The sequence below is a fragment of the Aotus nancymaae genome, unplaced genomic scaffold (assembly GCF_030222135.1).
Source record: "Aotus nancymaae isolate 86718 unplaced genomic scaffold, 86718_ANA_hifiasm-v0.15.2.pri h1tg000004l, whole genome shotgun sequence".
Lineage (NCBI taxonomy): Eukaryota > Metazoa > Chordata > Mammalia > Primates > Aotidae > Aotus > Aotus nancymaae.
In genome coordinates, this window is record NW_026988415.1 from 10107070 (window position 1) to 10133465 (window position 26396).

Consider the following 26396-nt stretch of genomic DNA (forward strand, 5'->3'; position numbering starts at 1 on the left):
ACGATACTATTTTAATAAGCTTTTCTCTCTCTCTCTCTCTCTATATATATATATATTCACCTTTATCTACATATATTAAGGTTGGGAAATACCTTAAAAATCTTCTGGCCCAGAAAGAAATCCAGGCATTTGTGGTCAACTGATCTTCAAAAAAGTTGCCAAAAACATACAATGAAGAAAAGACAGTCTCGTGAATAAATAGTGTTGGGAAAACTGGATATACAAATGCAAAAGAATGAAATTAGACACATCTCACACCATGTGCAAAAATCAACTCAAAATGGATCAAAAGCTTAAAGGTAAGGCTTCAAACTGAATGCTTTTACCACAAAGATATGACAAATATATGAGATCATGGGTGTGCTAAATACCCTGATCCGATCATTATACAATGTATACATGTATTAAAACATCACACTGCACTCCATAAGTGTATTTTTACTATGTGTCAATTCAATAAATAACATAGAAGAAGTTTCTTGACATTAGTCTAGGCAGAGATTTTTTTGGATATGACCCCAAAAGCACAGACAACAAAAGGAAATATAGACAAATGGGATAGCACTAGACTAAAAAGTTTTCTGCACATCAAAGAAAACAAATGAGTCAAGAGACAACTTATGCAATTGGAAAAATATTTATAAACTATACATCTGATAAGGGGTTAATACCCAAGGTATGTAAAGAACTCAACTCAATAGCAAAAATAAATAATAACCCAATTAAAAACAAAGGACCTGAGTAGACATGTCTTAAAAAGAAGACATACAAATGGCTAACCAATATATGACAAAATGTTCAACATCACTAATCATCACAAAAATGCAAATTTAAATCACATTTAGATAACACTTTGTACCTATTAGGGTAGCAATTATTAAAAACACAAAATAACAAGTGCTTGTGAGGATGTGGAGAAAAGGGAGCCCTTGTTGATTGGAGTGTAAATTGGTATAGCCACTATGAGAACAGTATGGATGTTCTGGCCTAGAAAAAAAATCCAGGCATTTATGGTCATATGATCAATTACCATATGATCCAGCAATACCACTACTGGGTATATATCCGAAGAAAAGGAAATCAGTCTGTCAAAGAGATATCTGCACCCCCATGTTCATTGCAGCACTATTCACAATAGCCAAAATATGGAAGCAACCTCAAGAACCATATACAGTGGAATACTATTCAGCCTTTAAAAAGAATGAAATTCTGTCATTTGTGACAGTATGGATGAACCTAGAGGACATTATGGTAAGTGAAATAATCCAGACACAGAAAGACAAATACTGCACGATATCACTCATATGGGCAATCTAAAAAAGTCAAACTCATAGAAGCAGAAAGTAGAATAGTGGTTTCCAGATAATGAGGCAGGATTTTGGGAGATGTTGGTCAAAGGATACATTACTACAGGTAGACAGGAGGACAAAGTTCAAGAGATCTATTTTTTAATTTTTTCTCATTTATATATATATATATATATATATATATATATATATATTTATATATATATATATATTTATTTATTTATTTTAAGGTGGAGTCTCATTTTATTGCCCAGGCTGGAGTGCAGTGGTGTGATCTCAGCTCACTGCAACCTCTGCCTCTTGGGTTCAAGTGATTCTCCTGCCTCAGCCTCCTGAGTAGCTGGTATTACAGGTGTCCACCACCACAGCTGGCTAATTTTTGTGTTTTTAGTAGAGATGAGGTTTCACCATGTTGGCCAGGCTGATCTCAAACTCCTGTCCTCAAGTGTTCCACCTGCCTCAGCCTCCCAAAGCATTGGGATTATAGGCATGAGCCACTGAGCCTGGCCAAGAGATCTACTGTACATCATGATGACTATAGTTAATAACAGTATATTGTATACTTGAAAACTGCTATAAAGTAGATTTTACATGTTCCCACCACAAAAAGGATACATATGTGAGGTAAAGAAAGTATTAATTAGCTTGACTTAGCTATTTCAGGATGTGTATATGCATCAAAAATCATATGATACAACATACAGTTTTTATCTGTCATGTAAAAAGAAAAAAAATATGCCCAGCTTCTGCATTTTGTGCAAAAGTATTTTGCTTTCAAGCTGTCAGGCTAACTCTTGAGTGGGCGTTCTGTTTTCCCAGACTTGTCCTTGTAAATAAAAAAAATAGGTCTCCTGCCTCTACTGTGATACAATGTATGATTTATAATTTTGTTTCTGGGTTCTGCTTGAAGTCAAGGCTTCTCTACACTTTTAGTTGCTGATATCAGATTGGCTTTGAAACTTTTTTCATGTTTAATTTGTAGTTGAGAGCAAGAAGGCTTTTGTTCTTGGAGCAAGCAGAGAGAATTTTACATTCTTTTGGCTGAGGAAACAGAATGAGCAGCGACAGTCTTAAGGACAAACATGTGTGGTAAGGATTTCTTTACCTTAGACTAATATAAGAAACGGATTTGGGCAATGAGTGGGTCAGTCTTGGAATATTTTTATAGATAGCATCCCCCATAGCCAGTCATTTCCATTCTTGCAGTAGTTTCCCCTTTGCCCTAGAATCCCCCATTTCTAGGATCAATGATTTGCAGGACACAGTGCAGTTCTTGTAAAAGTGTATCCGTACATACAGACTGTAATAACCTGCTTTAGGTTTCTCTGACAGTAGACAAAGGTCTACTGTTCAGGTTTCTTCTAAAATAATTCGGATTCCCAAGAAAAGACAAGTGGGAATTTTCTCAGTTCTGGATTAGAACCTCACCACAGTAAACCTGGAACTATTAGTATAACAAATCTGGTTTGCAGCTGAGCTTCATGGGATGGTTGTACCTTGGTGGGGTTCCTATGGAATCTATGGGCCTTAGTCTCTGAGCCCTGTAGTGATTAGGACTTGAGAAATTGCCTTGTGAACTTGTACATGATTTGTTTATAAATTTGGACAACAGATTATTTATTTTCAGTGGGTAAAAGACCTTTCCATTATTTGAGTCTAGTTATTTTTAAGTGCACAAATTTTCCAGACCAAGAAGAACTACCTTGGTCCACAGAAGGTAGCTGGGGGAATGTAGACTTGGAGAGCAAAGAAAAATGGAAGGTCTTGAGGGCAATCTTCCAAAAGAATATGGTGATGTTTCTCACATTTTTTGAGCAGGGACTCTAGTGAGGCAAAACCATATTTTGTTCTTGCTCTACAGTATTTATTTGTGGAGGTAGAAAGTTTCTGGGGAAGAAATGGGATTATTTATATGAAGAACCTAGAGGTCTTCTCGGAATGAAAGGGTTGGAAACTCCAACCTTTTTTTTCTCTGATATGCAAAGTTATTGAAAGCTGCTTGAGGAGACCAAAAATATCCTAATGAAAACTCAGCAAACTTGGTGAGAAAGAGGTAGAAAGGGATGGGAGCAGCTCCCTCCCAGAGCTCTCTATCCTCCTTTTTCTACCTGAGCTGGTTGCTCTCCAGGCTAGCTGCACATCTCTTTCTGAAATTTCCTTTGTCTGTGCTCCTATATTGGATCATTATTTCCTAGATTCATTATCTTGCTCTTCATTGATTTTCTTCATCATTTTTTTGTGGGGAATACATTCTCTACTACTTTAAAAAGTATATGGGTTATAAACTTTTATTATTATTATTATTATGTCTGAAAATGTCTTAGACAACCTTTGTCTTTGTTTGAGAGTCTGATGCAGTATAAAATTCCAAGCTGAAAAATCTTTCTCCCCCTTGGATTTTGTACGAATTTTTCTTAGTTTCTAGCATCCAGTGTTGCTGCTGAGAAGTTCAATGTCGTTTTGTTTCTTTTTGTTTCAACTTTAATTTTAGGTAAGGGGGTACATGTGCATATTTGTTATACAGGAATATTATATGATGCTGAGGTTTAAAGTACAGATCCTGTCACCATGGTAGTGTGCATATAGTACCCAATAGGTGTTTTCTTTTTAACCCTCCCAACCTCCCTGCACCCTCTAGTAGGCTACAATATCTATTGTTCCCATATTAATCTCCATGTCTGCTCAACGCTTAGCTCCCATTTATAAGTGAGAACATGTGATATTTGGTTTTCTGTTCCTGCATTAACTTGCTTAGAATTATGGCCTCCAGCTCCATGCATGTTGCTGCAAAAACATGATTTCATTATTTTGTATGACTGCCTAGTATTCCATAGTGTATATGTAGCACATTTCTTTATCCAATCTACCATTGATGGGCACTTGGGTTGATTCCATGTCTTTGCTATTGTGAACAGTGCAGTGATGAACATACAAATGCAAGTGTTGTTTTGGTAGAATAATTTCTTTTGGGTACATACCCAGTAATGGGATTGCTGGGTCCAGTGGTAGATCTGTTTTAAGTTCTTTCAGAAATCTCCAGACTGCTTTCCACAGTGGCTGGACTAATCTACATTTCCACCAACAGTGCATAAGTGTTCGCTTTTCTCTGCTGCATTGCCAGCCAGCATCTGTTGTTTTTTGACTTTTTAATAGTAGCCATTCTGACTAGTGTCAGATGGTATCTCATTGTGGTTTTGATTTGCATTTCTCTGATGGTTAGAGATGCTGAATATTGTTTCATATGTTTGTTGGCCACTTGTATGTCTTTTTTTTTTTTTTTTTTTTTTTTTTGAGACAGAGTTTCGCTCTTGTTGCCCAGGCTGGAGTGCAATGGCGCGATCTCGGCTCACTGCAACCTCCACTTCCTGGGTTCAAGCAATTCTCCTGCTTCAGCCTCCCAAGTAGCCAGTATTATAGGCATGCACCACCATGCCCAGCTAATTTTTGTATTTTTAGTGGAGACGGAGTTTCCCCATGTTGGTCAGGCTGGTCTTGAACTCCCAACCTCAGGTGATCCGCCCACCTCAGCCTCGCAAAGTGCTGGGATTACAGTTGTGAGCTACCGTGCTTGACCTTGCATGTCTTCTTTCAAAAAGTGTCTGTTCATGTCATTTGCCTACTTTTTAATGGTGTTATTTGATTTTTAGTTGTTGATTTAATTTCTCTATAGATTCTGAATATTAGGGCTTTGTCAGATACATAGTTTGCAAATATTTCTCTTATTCTGTCAGTTGTCTGTTTGCTCTGCTGATTGTTTCTTTCGCTGTGCAGAAGCTCTTTAGTTTAATGAGGTCCCGCTTGTCTAATTTTGGTTTTGTTGTAATTGTTTTTAGGGTCTTAGACAAAAATTCTTTGCCAAGGCCAATGTCAAAAAGAGTATTTCCTAGGTTTTCTTCCAGGATTTCTATAGTTTGAGATCTTACATTAAAATCTTTAATCCATTTTTAGTTAATTTTTGCATATGGAGAAAGGTAGGGTTTCAGCTTCAAACTTCTGCATATGGCTAGCCAGTTATCTCAGCATAATTTACTGAATATGGAATTGTTTACCCATTGCTAGTTTTGGTTGGCCTTGTCAAAGATTAGATGGTTGTAGATGTGCAGCTTTATTTCTGAGTTCTCTATTCTGTTTCATTGGTCTATATATCTGTTTTTGTACCAGTACCAAGCTGTTTTTATTTTTTTGTTTTGTTTTTGAGACTGAGTCTCACTCTGTTACCCAGGCTGGAGTGCAATGGCATGATCTTGGGTAGAATTACAGGTGCCTGCCACCATGCCTGGCTTATTTTTGTATTTTGTATATTTAGAGATGGATTTTCACTATGTTGGCTAGGCTGGTCTCAAACTCCTGACCTCAGGTCATCTGCCCACCTCAGCCTCCCAAAGTGCTGGAATTACAGGTGTGAGCCACTGCACCTGGCCACCCAAGCTGTTTTGCTTACTGTGACTTTATAGTATAGTTTGAAGTTGGGTACTGTGATGCCTCCATCTTTGTTCTTTTTGCTTGGAATTGCTTTGGTTATTTGGGCTCTTTTTTGGTTCCATATGAATTTTAGAATAGTTTTTCTTTTTTTCTAATTCTGTGAAGAATGCCATTAACAGTTTGATAGGAATAGCATTGAATCTGCTTTGAGCAGTATGGCCATTTTTATGATATTGATTCTTCCAATCCATGAACATGGACTGTTTTACCATTTATTTGTGTAATTTCTGATTTTTTTCACCAGTGTTTCGTAGTTCTCCTTGTAGAGACTTTTCACCTCCTTGGTTTGGTGTATTTTTAGGTATTTCATTTTCTTTGTGGCTATTGTATGTGGGATTGTGTTCTTTATTTTTATTTTTGTTTAATTTTTCATTTCCGTAGGTTATTATGGAACAGGTGGTGTTTGGTTACATGAGTAAGTTCCTTAGTGGTGATTTGTGAGATTTTGGGGACTGTGTTCTTGATTTCATTCTCAGTCTGGATGTTGTTGATGTGTAGAAATGGTACTGATTTTTGTACATTAACCTTGTGTCTTGCAACTTTACTTAAGTTGTTTATCATTTCTAGGAACCTTTTGGCAGCATCTTTAAAATTTTCTAAGTATAGATTCATATCAAGGAAGAGAGGGAGATTGTATGACTTCTTTTCATACGTGGATGCTTTTTATTTCTTTCTCTTGCCTGATTGCTCTGGCTAGGACTTCCAGTACTATGTTGAATAGGAGTGGTAAGAGAGGGCATCCTTGTCTTGTTCTGGTTCTCAAGATGAATGATTCCCAATTTTGCCCATTCAATATGATGTTTACTGTGGGTTTGTCATAGAAAGCTCTTATTATTTTGACGTATTTTTTTGATGCCTAGTCTGTTGAGGGGTTTTTATCATGAAGAAATATTGGAACTTATCAAAAGCTTTCCCTGTGCCTACTGATACTTTGTAAGAGATTGACTTCTTTCCATCTATAAATATTTAAGTTCTCTTTCATGTCTGTGGTGTCCTTTAAAATTCATAAGGATGTATACCAGTGCAGTTATTTTGAATAATCTAATTTTGCATTTGATAGGCCCTTTTAATACAAATATTCATGCTCTTCAGTTCCAGAAAAAAAACTTTTTTCTATTTCTTCTATTATTTCTTTAAAATATCCTTCCTCATTTTCCTTTTTTTTTTTTTTGAGACAGTCTTGCTCTGTTGCCCAGGCTGGAGTGCAATGGTGTCATCTGGGATTACAGGCACCCGCCATGATGCCTGGCTAAGTTTTGTATTTTTATAGAGACGGGGTTTCACCATGTTGGCTAGGCTGGTCTTCAACTCCTAACCTCAGATGATCTGCCCACCTCAGCCTCCCAAACTGCTGAGATTACAGGTGTGAACCACTGTACCTGGCCTATTCTTTCCCATTTTCTCTGTTCTTTTTTTCTTTTGGACTCCTGTGGGCTATTGGACCTCCTGAATTGATTCTTCATGTCTCTTATATTTTTTTCTCACTCAACACTGAGACAGTTCCACTATACTTGGCTGGAAACTCAATTTCTCACTCTAAATAACAATTTCAGCCTTCCCTTCTTTCCTCAAATTTCCTACAGTCACTCCTCTTTCTCCTCCTGATCACTATCATCTAATGACTTCAATTCATGACTTAGAAGAGAAAATAAATACAGGAAGTGTATTAAGGCACATTACTGGGATTAACACATGCAGAAGAGTCGGGAAGAGAAAGAAGAAGGCTTCGTGACAGAAACCTCAAGCAACCTTACAAGAAGTTCTGAAGGTTAGATAATTTGCCAGAGTGGTCCCCATTTGGGACCAGGGAGCTGGCCCCTGATACCCCAAGTTGTTCAGTCATTTAATGTGGGATGCCCTTGGAAGGGGCTGCGACCTTGGGCTAGATAGCGCTTTTCAGCTGAGGCAATCCCTGAATAAGGCTGACAGACAAAGACTTATCTGGTAGCATTCTCAACATATGGGGTAATAAGTCCTTCATTCCTGAAGGAGGATCTGAAGGGCACTTTATAGTGTCTACCACATCAACTACCTGAACCTGTCAGTGTTTTGCTGATATTGGCTCAAAGCAGCTAGTGAGGGCCAACTCTGCACTTCCCAACTTTGCATTCAGTGACATTGTGTTGGTAGCTTAAAATGGACTCTTCTGTGGAAGTTTTAAAGTTTCACCAATCTTTTTCAGGTCTAAAAGCTCTTTCTTTTTCTCCAATTGTTCTTAGTTCACAGTATTCTGTTATTGTTTATGTTATAATAATGATTTGAATCTTTCAGTGTGTAACCAATTAGCATTGTTTTTAAAATTCACTATTCCCTGAAGTATGTCTATTTCTTTCAAATATTTTTTTCATTTATCATTCCGTCCATATATCATCGCTTCAACTGTTAAAGGACCAGGCGCTGTGTTAGATGATGGTGACACAATAGTGAACAAGACACAAAAAGATCCTTTTTCAGTTCATAAGCGTGATGATTGGATTTTCATGTGCATATGTGAGATGTGCCTCCCTCAAAACTTGTTACAACATTGGCACATTTCCTGTCTGAAATGAAAGGAAAAAAGACACAAAAGACTCCTGTTGTGGAGATTTTTTTCTGGTCAGAGAAGAAACTAGTAAGTATACAAATAAAAATATTATTTAAAGAAGTTGTCATTGCTATGAATGAATGAAATTCAGTGGATGGAGCATATGGGGGATGTCTGCTTTAAGGAGTGGTCCAGGACCCTGTCTCTGCTCTGATATTACTTGAACAGAGACCTGAATACAATCTGGATAGCAGGTCAGGTAAACCATTGCAGTGGGAGGCAGTCCCAGGGGTGATGGGCTCTGAGAAAAGAACAAGCACTCTGTGTTCCAGGAACACTAAGAAGGCTAGTGTGGCTGGAGCAAACTGTACAAGGTTAAGTTTGACTAAGCAGGCAGGACCCAGATCATTTTCAATGTTTGTCTTAGTCTCCTTTTGCATGTGGTGACTTGTGTCTGTTGGGGTTCTACCCGAGAAACAAGAACTAGTAAAATTTGTATATTTATGTGTGTGCTTTACATTTGTGTATTTTAAGTTGTGTATTATATACATACATTATATACATGCATGTATAATCTGTTGACAGAGTGAGACACAGAGGCAGAGAAAGATAGAGACAGAGACAGGGTGTTTGTGTAGTAGGTAGGTGGTTATTTCAAGAAACTGATTTTCAGGATCATGGAGTGCTGGCTAGGCAAATTTGAAATATATAAAGCAGGCCAGCAGCCTGGAAATTCTCAGGCAGTGGTTGATACTTGATTAATTATAGCTTAGCCAAGTTGACCCATAAAAGTAACCATCACAGTGGCTTACCTCAAACACTTTGTGATCTTAGCCTGCCTGTTCATACTTAAAGGTGAAATTCAGAAAAACTGATGAGGGAGTTCATAGGAGAGGATTGCCAGCTGGAAATCATTGCTTTAGGGTGAGCAAGAGGATGTATAGAATCTTATAATGGGAAACCCCTAAATACCAGATTGAGAAGCTTTTCCCTCCAGAGGGCCTTCAGTTTCCCCAGAGAAGTCTCTACTCCCTTGGGAGGAGGGGATGTGCTATGTGTGGGTGCTGTTCTTCTATAATGGGTGGATCTGGGGAGGCAGGAAGGACTTTTCCCACATGAGAGTCTTTTAATGAATGTCACTGTTTTTAGGCATGAGCCTCACTCCTACCCTTCACAGCACCTCGTGTCTCTAAATAGTAAGGCTTCCCTTTGGTCCATATTCCTTTCTGTGAACCTATCTCCCACCTCACCCTAAGCTGGTGTTCCCTCAACATTTACTCATTTACTCATGACTTTATCTACTTTTGACCTCCCCAAAATAGTGGAAATAGTGTGTTTCATCTGCTATTTCAAACTACACAGACTAGTTATTGCATGAAACAGCCTTAAACATTGAGGGGAAGGTAAGGGAGTGTCTTTCTTTGCATCCTGAAGAACCACGGTGGCCTGGGAGGGGTCTGCAATAGCAACAGCCACAGAGCCAGTGACTGAGATTTAGCCCAAATGCTATAGACCTCTGGGTTTCAACTGACCCCCAAGGCCCATGGATCTATGGCTTGGTCTGAATATCGGTAGTGGTAGTGATACTCTCCTCCAGCTATAAGGGTATTTCAAGTTGATGGTGAAACTCTCCTCCACCTACAAGGGTATTTCAAATCATGCCAAAGGATCAGTATTCTGTTAAAATGGAGATACGGTTATCATCTTCTTCCCAATATTATAATGTGCTGTTCCTTTTAGGGGAGGCTCAGATGAATCTGTTCTGTCCTTCTGGCTTGAGTGCCTCCAGATAGGATGATTGAGAATGAAGATTCTGGGTAGAACAAATCTGAAATATATAAAGCAGGAGGGGTAGGCTCTCCTAAGAAAAGAAATCTGGATTGGATAGAAAAGGAGGAAGGAAGCAGAAGGAACCTAAACCAGAGAAAAGGAAGTGGTCAGATTAAAGGGAAAACATTGGAAATTGGGGCTTAGAATCTCCCAGCACCTATTCCTCTCCTCTCATCATCTCCCATTACATGACCCCATTTTAAGGCCCACACCATATTCTAAGTTGACTCCATCAGAGACCTCTGGAAGCAGACTAAGGACACAATCAGACTCTGAGAGAACAGACAAATGGCTAGGAAACAGAAAAAGATGCTTGACCACACAAGTAACCCAGAACTAGCCATTTCAACAACAATAAGAGGCCTTGAAAAGTTTATCCTGAGAATACTTTCAAAATGAGTGTATCTCTAGCTTGAAATTTTAATATAGAATATCCTCTGTGCATATCCCAAGATGAGATTTCAGATAAAAATGACAATGTTCTTAGGAGAAAAAATTTTTTTTTATTTAAAAAATATCAGGGTATCAATATTCTGTATTTAAAAAACATGATATCAACGGATGAATGCATAAACAAAATGTGGTCTAGCCATTCAAGGAAGTATTATTCAGCCTTAAAAAGGAATGAAATACTGATACAGGCTACAGCAAGGTTAAACCTGTAGAACATGCTAAGAAAAAGAATCCAAATATGAAAGCTACATGTTGCAGGATTCCATTTATGTGAAATGTCCAGACTATGTAGATACATTGAGACATAAAATAGATTAGTGGTTTCCTAGGGCTGGTGGTGATGTGGGGGTTTAGGAAGTGACACGTAAAGGGTGCAGGTTTCTTTTGGGGATGATGAGACATTCTTTTTTTTTTTTGGAGACGGAGTTTTGCTCTTGTTACCCAGGCTGGAGTGCAATGGCGCAATCTCGGCTCACCGCAACCTCCGCCTCCTGGGTTCAGGCAATTCTGCCTCAGACTCCTGAGTAGCTGGGATTACAGGCACGCACCACTATGCCCAGCTAATTTTTTGCATTTTTAGTAGAGACGGGGTTTCACCATGTTGACTAGGATGGTCTCGATCTCTTGACCTCGTGATCCACCCGCCTCGGCCTCCCAAAGTGCTGGGATTACAGGTGTGAGCCATGGCGCCCGGCCGAGACATTCTAAAATTAGATTGTTATGGTTGTACATCTCCATGAATATATTAAAACCATTGAATTGGCCGGGTGCAGTGACTCATGCTTGTAATCCCAGCACTTTGGGAGGCCAAGGCAGGTGTATCACCTGAGGTCAGGAGTGCAAGACCAGCCTGGCCAACATGGTGAAACCCTGTTTCTACTAAAAATACAAAAATTAGCCAGGTGTAGTGGCACGCGCCTATAGTCCCAGCTACTCAGGAGGCTGAGGCAGGAGAATCACTTGAACTGGGGAGGCGGAGGTTGCGGTGAGCCAAGATTGTGCCACTGCACTCCAGCCTGGGTAACAGAGCGAGACTCCATTCCCCCTGCCAAAAAAACCATTGAATTGTAAACTTTAAATGGGAAAATTGTATGGGATGTGCATTCTATCTCAATATATGGTATTCTGGAATATATGGTATTCTAGAATATTGGAATCCTTAAAATTGATATAGTAATTGCTAAGAGGTGAATCTCTTTATGAATTGGGAGACTAGACTTTATAGCTTTGTAAGTACTAAGATTCCTTTAAGACAGAGAAAGACTGAGAATTATAGAATTTTGGTCTGGCGTAATGTTATCATGCTGCAGATCTGCAAAATTATAATTCATTGGTATGGTCGTTTTCCCTTCAGAAATGCTAGGATTAGAGTCAGCCAACATATAGTCTAGTTCTAGTTATACTTTGGACTATCCAGTGCAAACTTGGGTAACTCAGCTCCCCAAAACCTCAGTTTCCTCACCTGGCAAGTGGGAATAAATAAACTGGATCTTCCTTGTACGTGTGTTGGGAGGATCAAATGAGATGACAGATGAAAAAGTGCTTGCCTACGATTGACTTTCTTCACATAATTAGAAAAAACTACTTTAAATTTCATATGGAACCAGAAAAGAGCTTGCATAGCCAAGACAATCCTAAGCAAAAAGAACAAAGCTGGAGGCATCACACTACCTGACTTCAAACCATACTACAGGCTACAGTAACCAAAACAGCATGGTATTGGTATCAAAACAGACATATAGACCAATGGAACAGAACAGAGGCCTCAGAAATAACTCCACACATCTACAACCATCTGATCTTTGACAAATCTGACACAAAAATAAGCAATGGGGAAAGGATTCCCTATTTAATAAATGGTGTTGGGACAACTGGCTAGCCATATGCAGAAAGCTGAAACTGGACCCCTTCCTTACACCTTATACAAAAATTAACTCATGATGGATTAAGAATTTAAACATAAAACCTAAAATCATAAAAACCCTAGAAGAAAACCTAGGCAATACCATTCAGGCCATAGGCATGGGCAAAGACTTCATGATGAAAACACCAAAAGCAATGGCAACAAAAACCAAAATTGACAAATGGGATCTACTTAAACTAAAGAGCTTCTGTACAGTGGAAGAAACTATCATCAGGGTAAACGGGCAACCTACAGAATGTGAGAAAATTTTTGCAATCTACCCATCCAACGAAGGGCTAATATCCAGAATCTACAAGGAACTTAAATAAATTTACAAGAAAAAAAACAACCCCATCAAAAAGTGAGCAAAGGATATGAACAGACACTTCTCAAAAAAAGACATTTATGTGGCCAACAAACCTATGAGAAAAATCTCATCATCACTGGTCGTTAGAGAAATGCAAATCAAACCCCAGTGAGATACCATCTCATACCAGTTAGAATGGTGATCATTAAAAAGTCAGGAAACAACAGATGCTGGAGAGGATATGGAGAAATAGGATTGCTTTTATACTGTTGGTGGGAGTGTAAATTAGTTCAACCATTATGGAAGACAGTGTGATGATTCCTCAAAGATCTAGAACTAAAAATACCATTTGACCCAGCAATCTCATTACTGGGTATACACCAAAGGATCGTAAATCATTCTACCATAAAAACACATGCACACGTATGTTTATTGCAGCACTATTCACAATAGCAAAGACTTGGAACCAACCCAAATGCCCATCAATGATAGACCGGATTAAAAAAAAATGTTGCACATATACACCATGGAATATTATGCAGCCATAAAAAGGATGAGTTCATGTCCTTTGCAGGGACATGGATGAATCTGGAAACCATTATTCTGAGCAAACTAACACAGGAACAGAAAACCAAACACTGCATGTTCTCACTCATAAGTGAGAGTCGAACAGTGAGAACACATAGACGCAGGGAGGGGAACATCACACACCAGGGCCTACTGGGGGGTCAGGGACCAGGGGAGGGATAGCATTAGGAGAAATACCTAATGTAGATGATGGGTTGATGGACGCAGCAAACCACCATGGCATGTGTACACCTATGTAACAAACCTGCACGTTCTGCACATGTATCCGAGAACTGAAAGTATAATAATAATTTTAAAAGATGCATTTTAAAAGCAATCATTAAAAAAAACAAAAACTAAAAACGTGCTTGCAAACATTATGCAAATGAAAATGGTATTATTTTGTAATTAGTAGTAACAGCAACTGTATATCCAATTAAGATTGGAAACTGCTCATCTTATAAAGACTTGAGTCTTTAAATTTGTCCTTATATGAATGAAACATGTCTTACAAACTAAGTCCTCCTTGTACATTTCTTATTGGTCATCATTGCCTAAAAATATATTTTTTGGAGAAATAGCCAAGTCATATGTACAATTATGGACCTTAGCTTGAGTCTATTACCTATCTTCAGGTAATCTATATAATCAGTCTGGTAAAACTAGTTTTGTTAGGTCAAGCTGTTTAACTTGGTCATCTTTTCAGATGGCAATCTTGAGTTCCAGTTCACCTCAGTAAATATTTGATTGGGTGGCGCAGGAAGTCACCTGGAAACAAACTATTCGTATTTCATTGTTTGAGCCTAAACTCGTCATGCCTAATGTGGAAAGAGGCAGTTCTAATTAAAAGTTAAAGAAAGAGTGGGGAAGTTACGATTCCAAACTCCTACTACTGACTCTAATTTTGCCCCAAGCAGTTAACATTTACATTTCCGATATATCATCGTCGTTTGAGCAAGCACTCAAAGCATTTCATAAAAGGACTGCCAACATTTGCAGAAGCAGTTGTTTGCTCTACTACAAATATAATTGCATTGGAAATATTCTCAAACCTTTTACACAGCCTTTGGCCATCAGAACAGAGCAAGGATTTTTATTTTTAATTTTATTTTGAGACAGGGTCTCGCTTTGTCACCAAGGCTAGAGTGCAGTGGCACAATCATTGGCTCACTGCAGCCTCGATCCCTGACCTCCAACTGGGCTCAGGTGAGCCTCCCACTTCAGATCCCAGAGTAGCTGGGACTACAGGCATGCACCACCACACCAGCTAATTTTTGTATTTTTTATAGAGACATGGTCTCCCTTTGTTGCTCAGGCTGGTCTTGAACTTCTGGGCTCAAGTGATCCTCCTAATTTAGCCTTCCAAAGTGCTGGGATTATAGGCGTGAGCCACCGCGTCTGGCCCAGAGCAAGTTTTAAAGGAGCTACTTCTTTTAAAACACAACAGAAATCATATTTACCTCTGAAGCAATGTTTTCTTCGGAAAGGAAAGTTTTGGCCTTTAAAATGGCAATACGTTGAAGATTTATAAATGTAAACAAATAAGAATACAGTTTCTGAGGAATTTCCTGAGAAGAGATAAACATTAAGTCAATGTCAGGGCCTGGATTCAGGTCACTTCATTGATCAATCTCTTTGGGCTTACTTAGCTAAGGGTGTCAAAGTGACTCCCTTGGATTTAACATACTTTTCAGGATTTTTACATACATCTAAGATCAGGATTTTTACATACATCTAAGAAGGTTCCATGATGCCAATCTGGAGTTAGATTATAATGTATTAGTCGTAACTTATTAGTTGGGATTTTTTTAGTTGCAAATGATAGAACCCCAACTGTAAGCTAGTTTAAGCACAAAAGAAAATTTATTGGTCTATGTAACTGAAAAATCTAGTAGGTAGATATTTCTTCAGTCATGGCTAGATCCAGATGTTCAAATAATATTATTAGGAATCTGTCTCTTTATATGTATCACCCCTGTTTTCATCATAATGGTTTCATTTTCAGCCAGCCTGTCTTTGCAGCCTCATGCTTACCTCATCTTTGTAACTAACAATTCAGTGAAGATAATTTCTACCTTTCATTGGTTCCAGAAATTTCTGGGATTGTGTATCATTGCTTCAAACTTATCACAGTTGCCATGGGGACAGAATACACTGATTTATTTGGCCTAGACTACCCTCTTGCCCTGAAGCAAGGGTTTGCTGGAAGTCTCATCTGTGTCACATGGATTTAGAATGGGACAGGGAGATTCTTTATAGGAATATTGAAGTACATAGACACCAACCAGGCAGGCAAAACTACCAATGTCCCCTCCATACATGGCAAAGAACCTAATGTGTGAAACTCGATACAGTCCTTTATTTAATAATAAGTAACTTATATAAATTACGAGTTTGCTGTTATCCTTATTCTATAAATGAGGAGTTTTCATTTGGTAGCCCCCTCACAATATCAATAGACTTCTTGAATTTGGTAGAACTTCTCAAAATCTAAGGTATTACTACCTTTTTAAAATTACTACATTTTTAAATTTTGTTTCCTACCTCCACTTTCAGCATTCAGAGATTCTGGTTTCTCAAAACCTATGCCTAATTTACTATAATGAAATAGTATTCCAGGCCAAGGTGGGCAGATCACTTGAGGACAGGAATTTGAGACCAGCCTGGCCAACATGGCGAAACCCAATCTCTACTGAAAAAATAGAAAAATTAGCCAAGCGTGGTGACAAGCAACTGTAATCTCACCTACTCAGGAGGCTGAGGCACGAGAATCGCTCGGTCCCAGGAGGTGAAGGCTGCAGTGAGCCAAGATCACGCCACTGTACTCCAGCCTGGGTGACAGAGAAAGACTTTGTCTCAAACAAAAACAAAAGATTCTGTCACAAAAAGAAAAGAAAAAAAAAGGAAGGAAGGAGGGAAGGAGGGAGAAATAAAGACTATTCCCTGTTACTCCAATTCTCTGTGTCCTACCTAGGAGCGGTAAGATGTAGGCAAATGGTGTAACACCTTACCATATTATATTAGACAGAGGAATTTAGTATAAGTCTGGTTCATCTTTAGACTTCATACAAGGGCATTAATGAAATAATACCAAAGGGCCTTATTTCCAAAAGAGTTAGTTACATTGTAAGACCACAAAGACTGCATTCAGAGTAGTGTAGATGAAACTGAATGTACTATGCAAATTGAAGGCTGAGTCATAGCTATGCGACTTTTTCTTCAGACCTGAAAAACCCTAAGGTTAGTGTTCTTCCCAATAAGGGTCGGCAGGAAAATTAAGACTGATGTTCACTTACTGTTACTTTACTGACCCATTCAGGTAACCCAACATTTCAAGGGCCTACTATATGTGAAGACTTGGAAGACAGTGCTTAATAAGACATTTCTACTGACATCAAGGGCCTCAGAATATTTCTGAATGATAGACCTGCAAACAATTGCAACACATGACAAGAATCAGTATGAGAAAGGTAGGATGAAAGGGCATGAGATAAGGTGTTTGGTTCAGGGAGTCTAGCAAAGCTCCAGAGAAGAGGTAATTATTTTCAATGACTGCGTAATTAATAATTTTATGCATGACACAGAAGGAGCTCATGTGAGCTCAGGCTTTCTCTCCCTCTCTCATGTTTGGCTATCATCTATCCATACACTCAATGTTTTTTCCAGCATTCTTTCAATGCTTATAGATGGCATGTAGTTGAAATTATACTGCATATTCATCTTGCATGCAGATAAATAAATCAATATAAGGTCATAATCATTTTCTCATGTTCTTAAAAATCCTTCAATAATTTCATTTTAAAAATTAGACATTTAAAGATAATTCTAGATTCATAAGCAACTGTAAGAAATAATACATAGAGGCCAGGCGCAATGGCTCACGCTGTAATCCCAGCACTTTGGGAGGGCAAGGCAGGTGGATCACGAGGTCAGGAGTTCAAGACCAGCTTGGCCAACATGGCAAAACCCCGTCTCTTCTAAAAATACAAAAATGAGCTGGCATGGTGGCACCTGCCTGTAATCCCAGCTACTCAGGGGCTGAGGCAGCAGAATTGCTTGAACTCAGGAGGTGGAGGCTGCAGTGAGCCGAGATCCTGCCACTGCACTCCAGCCTGGGTGCCAGAGCAAGACTCCATCTCAAGAAAAAATAATAATGCAGAGAGATACTGTATACCTTTTACCAAGTTTCCCCCAATGGTAACATCTTGCAAAACTATAGTACAATATCACAAGCAGAATATTGGCATTGATAGAATCAAGACACAGAACAGTTCCATCATTACAAGGAGTGCCATTTTTAATAACTGATATGCTTTATTCATTTCATGGATTTATGAATAAAAATCCATTATGGATAATGGATTTATGGATATCCATTTATGGATGTATCAGAATTTATTATCCTGCTATTGTTTGAGATACGGGTTGCTTCTGATTTGGGGCTATAATTAATAATGTTTTGCATATAAACCTTTGTCAAAAAATCTCTGATTATTTCTGTAGGAGAGATCCTCAAGTCAAGGGGTATGTACATTTTAAGGTTCACAATTTGTTGAAAAGACTATTCTTTCTCCATTGAATTGTCTTGGCACCATGTTAAAAGTAATTTACCTTAGATGCCAGGATTTTCTCTGGACTCACAATTCTATTCTATTGATCTATAAGTCCATCCTTATATTAGTATCACATTGATTTGATTATTGTAGCTTTGTAGTAAGGTTTGAGATCAGGACATATGAGTCCTCTGTTTTTTTCAAGATTGTTTTGGCTATTCCTGATCCCTTGAAGGATATTATTATTAATTTATTTATTTTTTTGGTTACATTATTTCTTTGTAAATAACCTCCCATTTGTTATTTGATTTTTGTTTATGTTTTTAATTATACAGACGTTTAAAATTTTTCCTCTTTGATTTTTATATTTTTCACATACTTAGAAAACATTCTTTTATATTGTTGTATCTAATAGCTTTCTAAACCTAAAGTTATTTTTCCATTTATTTCCTTCTTTTTTTAAAAAATGGAGTTACAAAAATAACAATTGCTCACTGTAAAAAATTTAGCATAATTACAAAAAACATGAGATTTCCCCCATAACCAAGTGCTTTCCAATTTCATTTTACAGAGATCAACACTGTTAGCAGTGTTCCCCAATTATTTTCTATACACATATGCATGTATAGTGTTTAAAATAAGGGATCAGGTCGGGCGCAGTGGCTCACGCCTGTAATCCCAGCACTTTGGGAGGCTGAGGCAGGCAGGTCACCTGAGGTTAGGATTTCGAGACCAGCCTGGCCATTATGGTAAAACCCCATCTCTACTAAAAATAATAATAAAAAAATATTACCCGGGTGTGGTGGTGTGCACCTGTAGTCCCAGCCACTTGGGAGGCTGAGGCAGGAGAATTGGTTGAACCTGGGAGGTGGAGGTTGCAGTGAGCCGAGATCACACCACTGCACTTCAGCCTGGGAGGCAGAGTGACATTCCGTCTCAAAAAAAAGGTGGGGGATCAAACTATAAATATTGTTTTGCACCTTGCTTTTTTACACTTGACAATATAGCAGGGCATCTGTCTATATATAGATTGATCTCATATTTTTTAATTATGCTATGGAAAGTCTTTCCCATTGTAAGACTATAAAAATGTCTTCCCTAGGTTGTTATTTAGTACTTTTATAGACTGCCACTCATTTGTGTCTCATTTATTCTTAACTTATTTTACAACAACTACCACATTGTAGAATTCTTAATGTCATCCTATCCATAGTAGTGGGGAAATTTTAAGTGGTTGCTCCTCCATCCTCTGCACATATTCAAGAGAGGGGCTGGCAAACATTCTGCCTGGTTGACTTAACACATTCACATAAAAATATAGAAATCAACTACCAGGAGTTGAAAAAGCAAGGCTAGGGGAAGAGGTGTGTGTGTGTAGTGGGGACGTGTGTGTGTGTTCCTCCCCTACTCACTCTGCCTTTTGCACTTGCCTATCCATGCCCCACCCCCACTTTCCTCAGGTATAAATTGGTGATTCCTCATAAGAGATGTAATTGGAATGATTGGCCTATATAGTATCAGTCCACTCTCCTGCCAGAAAATTTTGAAAAGGATAAGTATTAAAGAAAAAAGTGGCATGTGGCATTTGCAATTCCCATCAGAACTTCTAAGCATTAGAGCAAAATTGGGGCGAATTCCTATGGTATTAGCTGGGCCTCAGACACATATTTTTTAAATGCTAACACCCCTGGCCTCTCCTCAGCCAGCTACTGCTTCACAGGCCCGGCTCCCTCAGGTCCTGCATACTCCTTTCCTTCCAGGCACTGCAGAGCAATATCTTCCCTCCGCCCAGTCCCTGAGTGCTTTGGGTTCAGGGCCAGGAAGGAGCTCTAGCTCCTTTGTTTTCCATTTGGCTTCTTAAAGGCATTGCCTCCCGAGCCTCCCTGCCCCCCAACCCTGGCCCTCTGCCCCCCAACATACCCCTGTGTGTGATGTTCCTCTCCCTGTGCCCATGTGTTCTTATTGTTCAACACCCACCTATGAGTGAGAACATGTGGTGTTTGGTTTTCTGTTGTTGTGTCAGTTTGCTGAGAATGATGGTTTCCAGATTCATCCATGTCCCTACAAAGGACATGAACTCATCGTTTTTGATGGCTGCATAGTATTCCATGGTGTATATGTGTCACATTTTCTTTATCCAGTCTATCATTGATGGGCATTTGGGTTGGTTCCAAGTCTTAGCTATTGTAAACAGTGCCACAATGAACATACATGTCCATGTGTCTTTATAATAGAATGATTTATAGTCCTTTGGATATATACTCAGTAATGGGATCGCTGGGTCAAATGGAATTTCTGTTTCTAGGTCCTTGAGGAATCGCCACAATGTCTTCCACAATGGTTGCACTAATTTACACTCCCACCAACAGTGTAAAAGCATTCCTATTTCTCCACATCTTCTCCAGCATCTGTTGTCTCCAGACTTTTTGATGATTGCCATTCTAACTGGGAGGTGAGATGGTATCTCAATGTGGTTTTGATTTGCATTTCCCTAATGACCAGTGATGATGAGCATTTTTTCATATGTTTGTTGGCCTCATTAATGTCTTCTTTTGAAAACTGTCTGTTCATATACTTTGCCCACTTTTGAATAGGTTTTTTTTTTTTTTCTTGTAAATCTGCTTTAGTTCTTTGTAGATTCTGGATAATAGCCCTTTGTCTGATGGGTAGATTGCAAAAATTTTTTCCCATTCTGTTGGTTGCCGGTTCACTCTAATGATTGTTTCTTTTGCTGTCCAGAAGCTCTTAAGTTTAATTAGATCTCATTTGTCTATTTTGGCTTTTGTTGCCATTGCTTTTGGTGTTTTAGTCATGAAGTCCTTGGGGAGGGATAACACTGGGAGAAATGGCTGATGTAGGTGACGGGGGGATGGAGATAGCAAACCACCATGGCATATCTGTACCTATGCAACAATCCCAAAAGATCTGCACATGTACCCTAGGACTTAAAGTACAATAAAAAGAAAAAGGTATTGCCTCCTCTTGCCTTTCCTTTTTCTCGTGTCCTCTCTAAAGCTTGTCAAGTCTCTCATACCCATGGCAGATGGTAACTCAGGTGTCTATAAAGGGGGTTGGCATTTGAAAATTTGGGACCTGGAGGGCGTGAGACTTGGCATATCCAAGGACTGAGATCAGAATATGTCTGTGTGTTCATTTGCATCGTCGGAGGACATATTTCAGCTTCAGCACAGGGCCTTTCAGACTATTCAGGGCTCGTATTCTCTTGGGGCAAAGACAGCAGCTTTGACAAGGCCACCTTCATGTGCTAGCACCGAGCAACTCCCTTGTGCCGCCAAGTCTTGAGTGAGATGCCATGGGAGTGCGAGGCTGTGCCATCTCCTCCCACCGCGTGCTAGCCTAGGCTGGCCTTTCATCCCTTGAAAATAGGCATCTCTGCAGAAATTCTCCCTTTTGGATCCTTGCGTCCCTCCTCGGAGTCCCCTCGCCGCCTTTCATCCTCTGGTGGCTAAGCGGGGGCGTGGGTGCGCGCACCCAGGAAGAGTTGCCCTCGCAGCGGCGGTGGCCAGAGCGCTCCGCCGGAGCCCCAAACTCATAACAAGTTCTCGGACTGCTCGCGCGGAGCTCTCAGGCCTCTACGCCTCTATCCCTACTTGGAGGGGTCCGGAAGGCGGGCGGCAGCGACGCGGCTGGGCTGAGCGGGGCCAGGGACTGCACCCCTTCGGCAGTGCCTGAGCGCGCAGCGGCGGCGCGCGGATCGGAGCTGGGCAGCTACTGGCTGGGGTAGCGGCCCTGCCCGGGACTCCAGCGTGAAGATGGCAGCATCAGAGCCCCGGCCCCACCTGGGTTCGCCACGGCGGGCGGCCAGGCACATGCCCCAAGCTGCCGCTTCTGCTCCGTGGACCCCCTTGTCCTGGATCCCGGGCCTGCCCCAGAACCCAGGTGGCTGCACTTTCATGCCGATAGCTCAGGCGATCCCTCTGCAGGTGGACATGGCCATGGCCCTGCAGCGCGTGAGGATTGCCGAGAAGTACGGGAAGAACTACCTCTGCCTCCTGCAAGCAGTCTTCGTGGCAGGTAAGTCCCCTTCACGCATCTCCTCCCCAGCGGCCTCGGATTCCAACCTAGCTCGCTCGCCCTTCTCCTCACCCACTGCCTCCCCAGGCGAGCACACTAGTTTCCAGTCCACACTCCCCACGCGGGCACACACACTTTCCTACTGCAGTGGCGCTCCCAGCTGCGAACTCGCTGGGTCATCCGTCCTCTTTTCCTCTGGCCAGCTGCCGCTCTGCAGGCTTGCAGCTCTGGTCCGCTTGGGCACCGCAGGATGACCGTGGGAAACTGCAGGAAGCGGTATGAGAATGTCTCTGCCATTGCTGGTTCAGGTCTCTTATCCTCTTCTCATCCACTTCAGTGAGAACCCAACCTCCCTAAGGAGTGCACTTCCCTTGTAATATTCCCTGAAGTTGAAAAAGCAATTTTTGTTTTTCCCATAACGCATGTGGACGGAATCAAGTCAAAAAGGCACTCGGGTTCTGGAACCAGCAGCAGGGTCTCAGCAGGGCAGGTGGAGGAGGAGTTGTAGGGAAACAGCTGCTGCCACTGACTTGGGCTTTTCACCCAGACAAGCGCATCTTTCTTTTCATCTTGGTCCACGAGCTTCTTGCTTCCCTACAAAGGCAGAAGCTCTTGGACAAACGAAAACAAAGTCAAGTAACTCACAAAGTCTTTAACTGCCACTGCCATGGTTTGATTAAGGGGAGCGAATGGTGTAACATGGACTTGATCACTTGCCAGTCATGCTACACTCACGTTTAGGAAGCTGAAGTTGCCCAGCCTTGGGGTTGATGTAACAGGGAGGGTCCTGCAGGCTGTGGGGCTGCGTTCCTATGGGGCCATTCTGACTGGGGCACTGGGGCAGCCTCAGAACGGAGTGCAACTCTGGGACCTGAAGTTCAGCCAGCGCTTTTCAGGCAAGTCTACAAGGTGCTGCAATTGATGTGCATGCCTTCCTGTGCTCCCAAGGTAGTTTTGACTTACTAGGTTCTAAGCCTTGCAGTGGAAGTTTTGGTATTCAAAAAATAGACTTGGTGGCAATTTCCCGCAAATCAGATAGCCACAACACATGTTCCAAATATACCTCCCTATTTAGTGCTATCCACAAATCTAAAGGAGGCCATGCAAACATCTTCAGTTAGGCCAGTGGAATTAATTCAAGACTGTGGTCTATGCATCTTCATAACACAGAACTCTTTGGTCTTGCTTGTTTTGTTTTCAGCTGGTCAGTATTATTTTCTACATGTAATAAATCATTAAGGGGAATGTGGTGATGAGGCACAGACTCCTTCAGGTCTTAAGAGAAATTTAAATAGTTTTTGGAGACTACAAAAAAACATCTCGTTGAAACATTCCGTGCAGTACAGTGGAAAGTACTTTGCGTCTTGTTCTCATTTACCTTCTGCATCGTCCTGGGAGCTAAAAAAAAAAAAAAAAAAAAAAAACTCCTTTGGAGGAATGCATGCTTAATCAGAAGGGATAAATTAGTTATGATATGAAATGTAAGTTGACATTTATACTGCTAGTGATTGCTCTTCTTTCTAGAGTTGTGTGATGTTTCATCTGTTCATATTGTTGAAGGCTCCTACATGTTGACAGGCCCCCATTCCTGTGGCATCACAATGCATCATAACACCTAAATGACACTGGTTGCTGTGCTGTGTTTTTTACCTGGGCTTGCAGTACTTTTGTACCTGTTAAGCATTTGCCCTGGAAGGAATTTGTAGCCATGCGATCAGAGTACACACTACAGTACAAAAATTTTAAATGTGAAAGGGATTTCATATACTTGGAAGCTATTTATATAATAAAATATATTTACAAAGTATTTCACTGTGGTTAATAACTTCCTGAACAATCATGTCAACAATGACCATTTATGGATTGCTCAGGCCCAGAAATTATGCTACAGTGTAATAAACTAATGACATGTGTGTGTGTAGAATCTGCCCTGGGGCAGCCAGAAGAAATGATTGGCTTCAGTTAGGGAGTTAGGGGAAGACTTGGAGAGAGTGATGCATGAGTTGAATTTTGAGAGATGCATACAAATGTCCGGGTAGACAGCGGATGGGGATTGAATGTAGTAGGGATAGGTGGGGTGAATGGTATTCCAGGCAAGGAAATAAGATGTGCAAAGACAAGCAGAAAGAGGAGAGCAGAGTAGGTTCAGGAAATTGTAAATACCTTTTAAATGATTGGAGTGTAGGCCGGGCGCGGTGGCTCACGCCTATAATCCCAGCACTTTGGGAGGCCGAGGCGGGTGGATCACGAGGTCAAGAGATCGAGACCATCCTGGTCAACATGGTGAAACCCCGTCTCTACTAAAAATACGAAAAATTAGCTGGGCATGGTGGCGCGTGCCTGTAATCCCAGCTACTCCGGAGGCTGAGGCAGGAGAATTGCTTGAACCCAGGAGGCGGAGGTTGCGGTGAGCTGAGATCGCGCCATTGCACTCCAGCCTGGGTAACAAGAGTGAAACTCCGTCTCAAAAAAAAAAAAAAAAAAGACTGGAGTGTAAAATATGGGGGGTAAAGGACAGAGAGAAATTTGGAGAGGTAGGCAGGGGCTTCATCAGGCAGTGCCTTATAAAGCATGTTGAATGGTTTTACTTTATTTCCAGAGCAATGGGGAGCCATTGGAGTGTTGTAAGCAGCGCAATAGAGAAGGCTGCTGCATATGGTTGTACAGGTTGTGCGCCGCAAAACCGCTAGGGTCTCCACTGACACAGACCACATCAGGAATGATGCCCTCACTAGGGCTGTAGAATGCACAGTATGCACAGTGAGCAACAGCAGCTATGAATGGTAGAACTTTTTGCTTTCACTAAGATCACTCAAGCCATTGTGTGGAGGATTCAGTGTGTGGTTTATGCGGTGGAGAGGAAGAAGATTGGAGATAAGTGACTAGTTAGGACACAGCTGAAGTAAGCTGGGTATGAGTAGTTAGAGGCATGCACTGTCACATCTGGGGATGGGGAGAAGGGGAGAGGCCTGAGAGGAATTGAGAAGATAGAATTGATTTGATTTGGTGACTAGTCGTGGTGTTTGAAGGACAGGAAGGAGACTAGGTTAATTTCAGGTTTCTGGTTAGGGTGGCTGAATGGAAAGAAATACCATGAACACAGGGAATGGAAGAGGAAGAGGTAGTTTGATTTTCAATTTTGGGTATGTGGTTTCTGTGGAACATTCAGGTAGAGCTGACAAACAGGTCTGGAGCTGGGAAGAAGTAAATATTATTTCTTACTCTCATCTATATGGTTCCTTAAACATCTTGTAGCACTGAAGCTCTTTCCTTAAGTCTACTTCTCTATGGGCTATATTGATAACTCAGCAAGTCTAGTACAGAAGCAGGCACACATTTATTATAAAATTACTTTTCAGACTTGTTCTTAATATTTTCCCTCACACATTTCTTTACCTGATGATGAAAAAAATGAAAAATAGAAATGTTTTATATTTATCACAGGAAGAAAGAATGTAAGCTATACTGATTAATATAATCTCGGGTAACTTACATAAGCAGTTGTGAAAACCTGTTCACTGCAAATTTTACTCATCAGGGTATAGCTCAGGGAGATGTGTAAATCACAACAAAATTTATTCAATGTGCATTTCAGTATGGTATGAAGATGTATTTCAATGATGATGGGTCATCTATTAGGCCACACTATACTGTGAGTGTTCCACATAACTGATTTTTCTGGGTAACTGAGGTTCGGCACATTTAGTGCCTGATTATTTTTCCCCCTTGAAATCTTTATCCATTTTGGATGAAAAGCTTTGCAAAAATACTATTTAACTTCCTGACTCCTGAACTTGGAAACAATTGCATCCTTTCTTGATGAGTTAAGATTGTCTGTATAATAGCATTAGTTATTTCAATGTGCCGTATTCAGTGCTGCCTCGGGGCTTCTAAACTGTGGAGAGCTGTTTGTTCCTATACTACTAAATGGGCACAGATTGTTCTGCTTTTTAATTTTCAATGCGACTTTTTTTGCCCTAACATTTCCATAGATTCCCTCTCTATTAGCTGTTATTTTTTGCTGCTGTTAATTTAACTGTTTCTACCAGCCAGTTTTTATTGCCTAATTCTCCATGCCCCCTCCTCCGTTGCCCTTTTGAGTGTTACGAACTAGGAAACAAGATAAACAAGCTTGTTCAAACTGTGTGAAAAGGATAATAGACCATGCGTAGGCCTGTGGGGAGTCTACTTCAACTAATGTACGTGAGCTTTAGTACATGGACTCTTATGATATCTATTCCAATTGCAAAAAACCTTTTCTTTTCTTTCTCTCTAGTTCTTTTTGTGTTTGGAGGGTTGATGCAGTTAAATAAATTATCAGTAAAATCTATGTTCTCCTGCTAATTGAGGTATTATAACATGTGAAATTGTAATATCTTACTTCCTTGTAAAACAATGTGTTCAGAATCTATCAGCAAATCCACATTCATTTTAT

General features: G+C 40.3%; 1 protein-coding gene and 1 non-coding gene across 2 annotated transcripts in view; both read left to right on the forward strand.

The window, feature by feature from the left end:
* Positions 1-214: 214 nt before the first annotated feature.
* The window catches only part of MCF2 (MCF.2 cell line derived transforming sequence), a 135415-nt gene continuing 109233 nt past the window's right edge, over positions 215-26396 (forward strand). Inside the window, exons 1-2 of the mRNA XM_012469898.3 lie at positions 215-299; positions 2290-2396. Of these exons, the coding sequence (XP_012325321.1) occupies positions 2390-2396 (7 nt within the window). The 5' untranslated portion in view covers positions 215-299; positions 2290-2389. The remainder of the gene's footprint in view (positions 300-2289; positions 2397-26396) is intronic.
* On the forward strand, positions 8232-8335 carry LOC135269390 (small nucleolar RNA U13). Its single transcript, XR_010337676.1, has one exon. It is a non-coding gene; the product is annotated as a small nucleolar RNA U13 (small nucleolar RNA).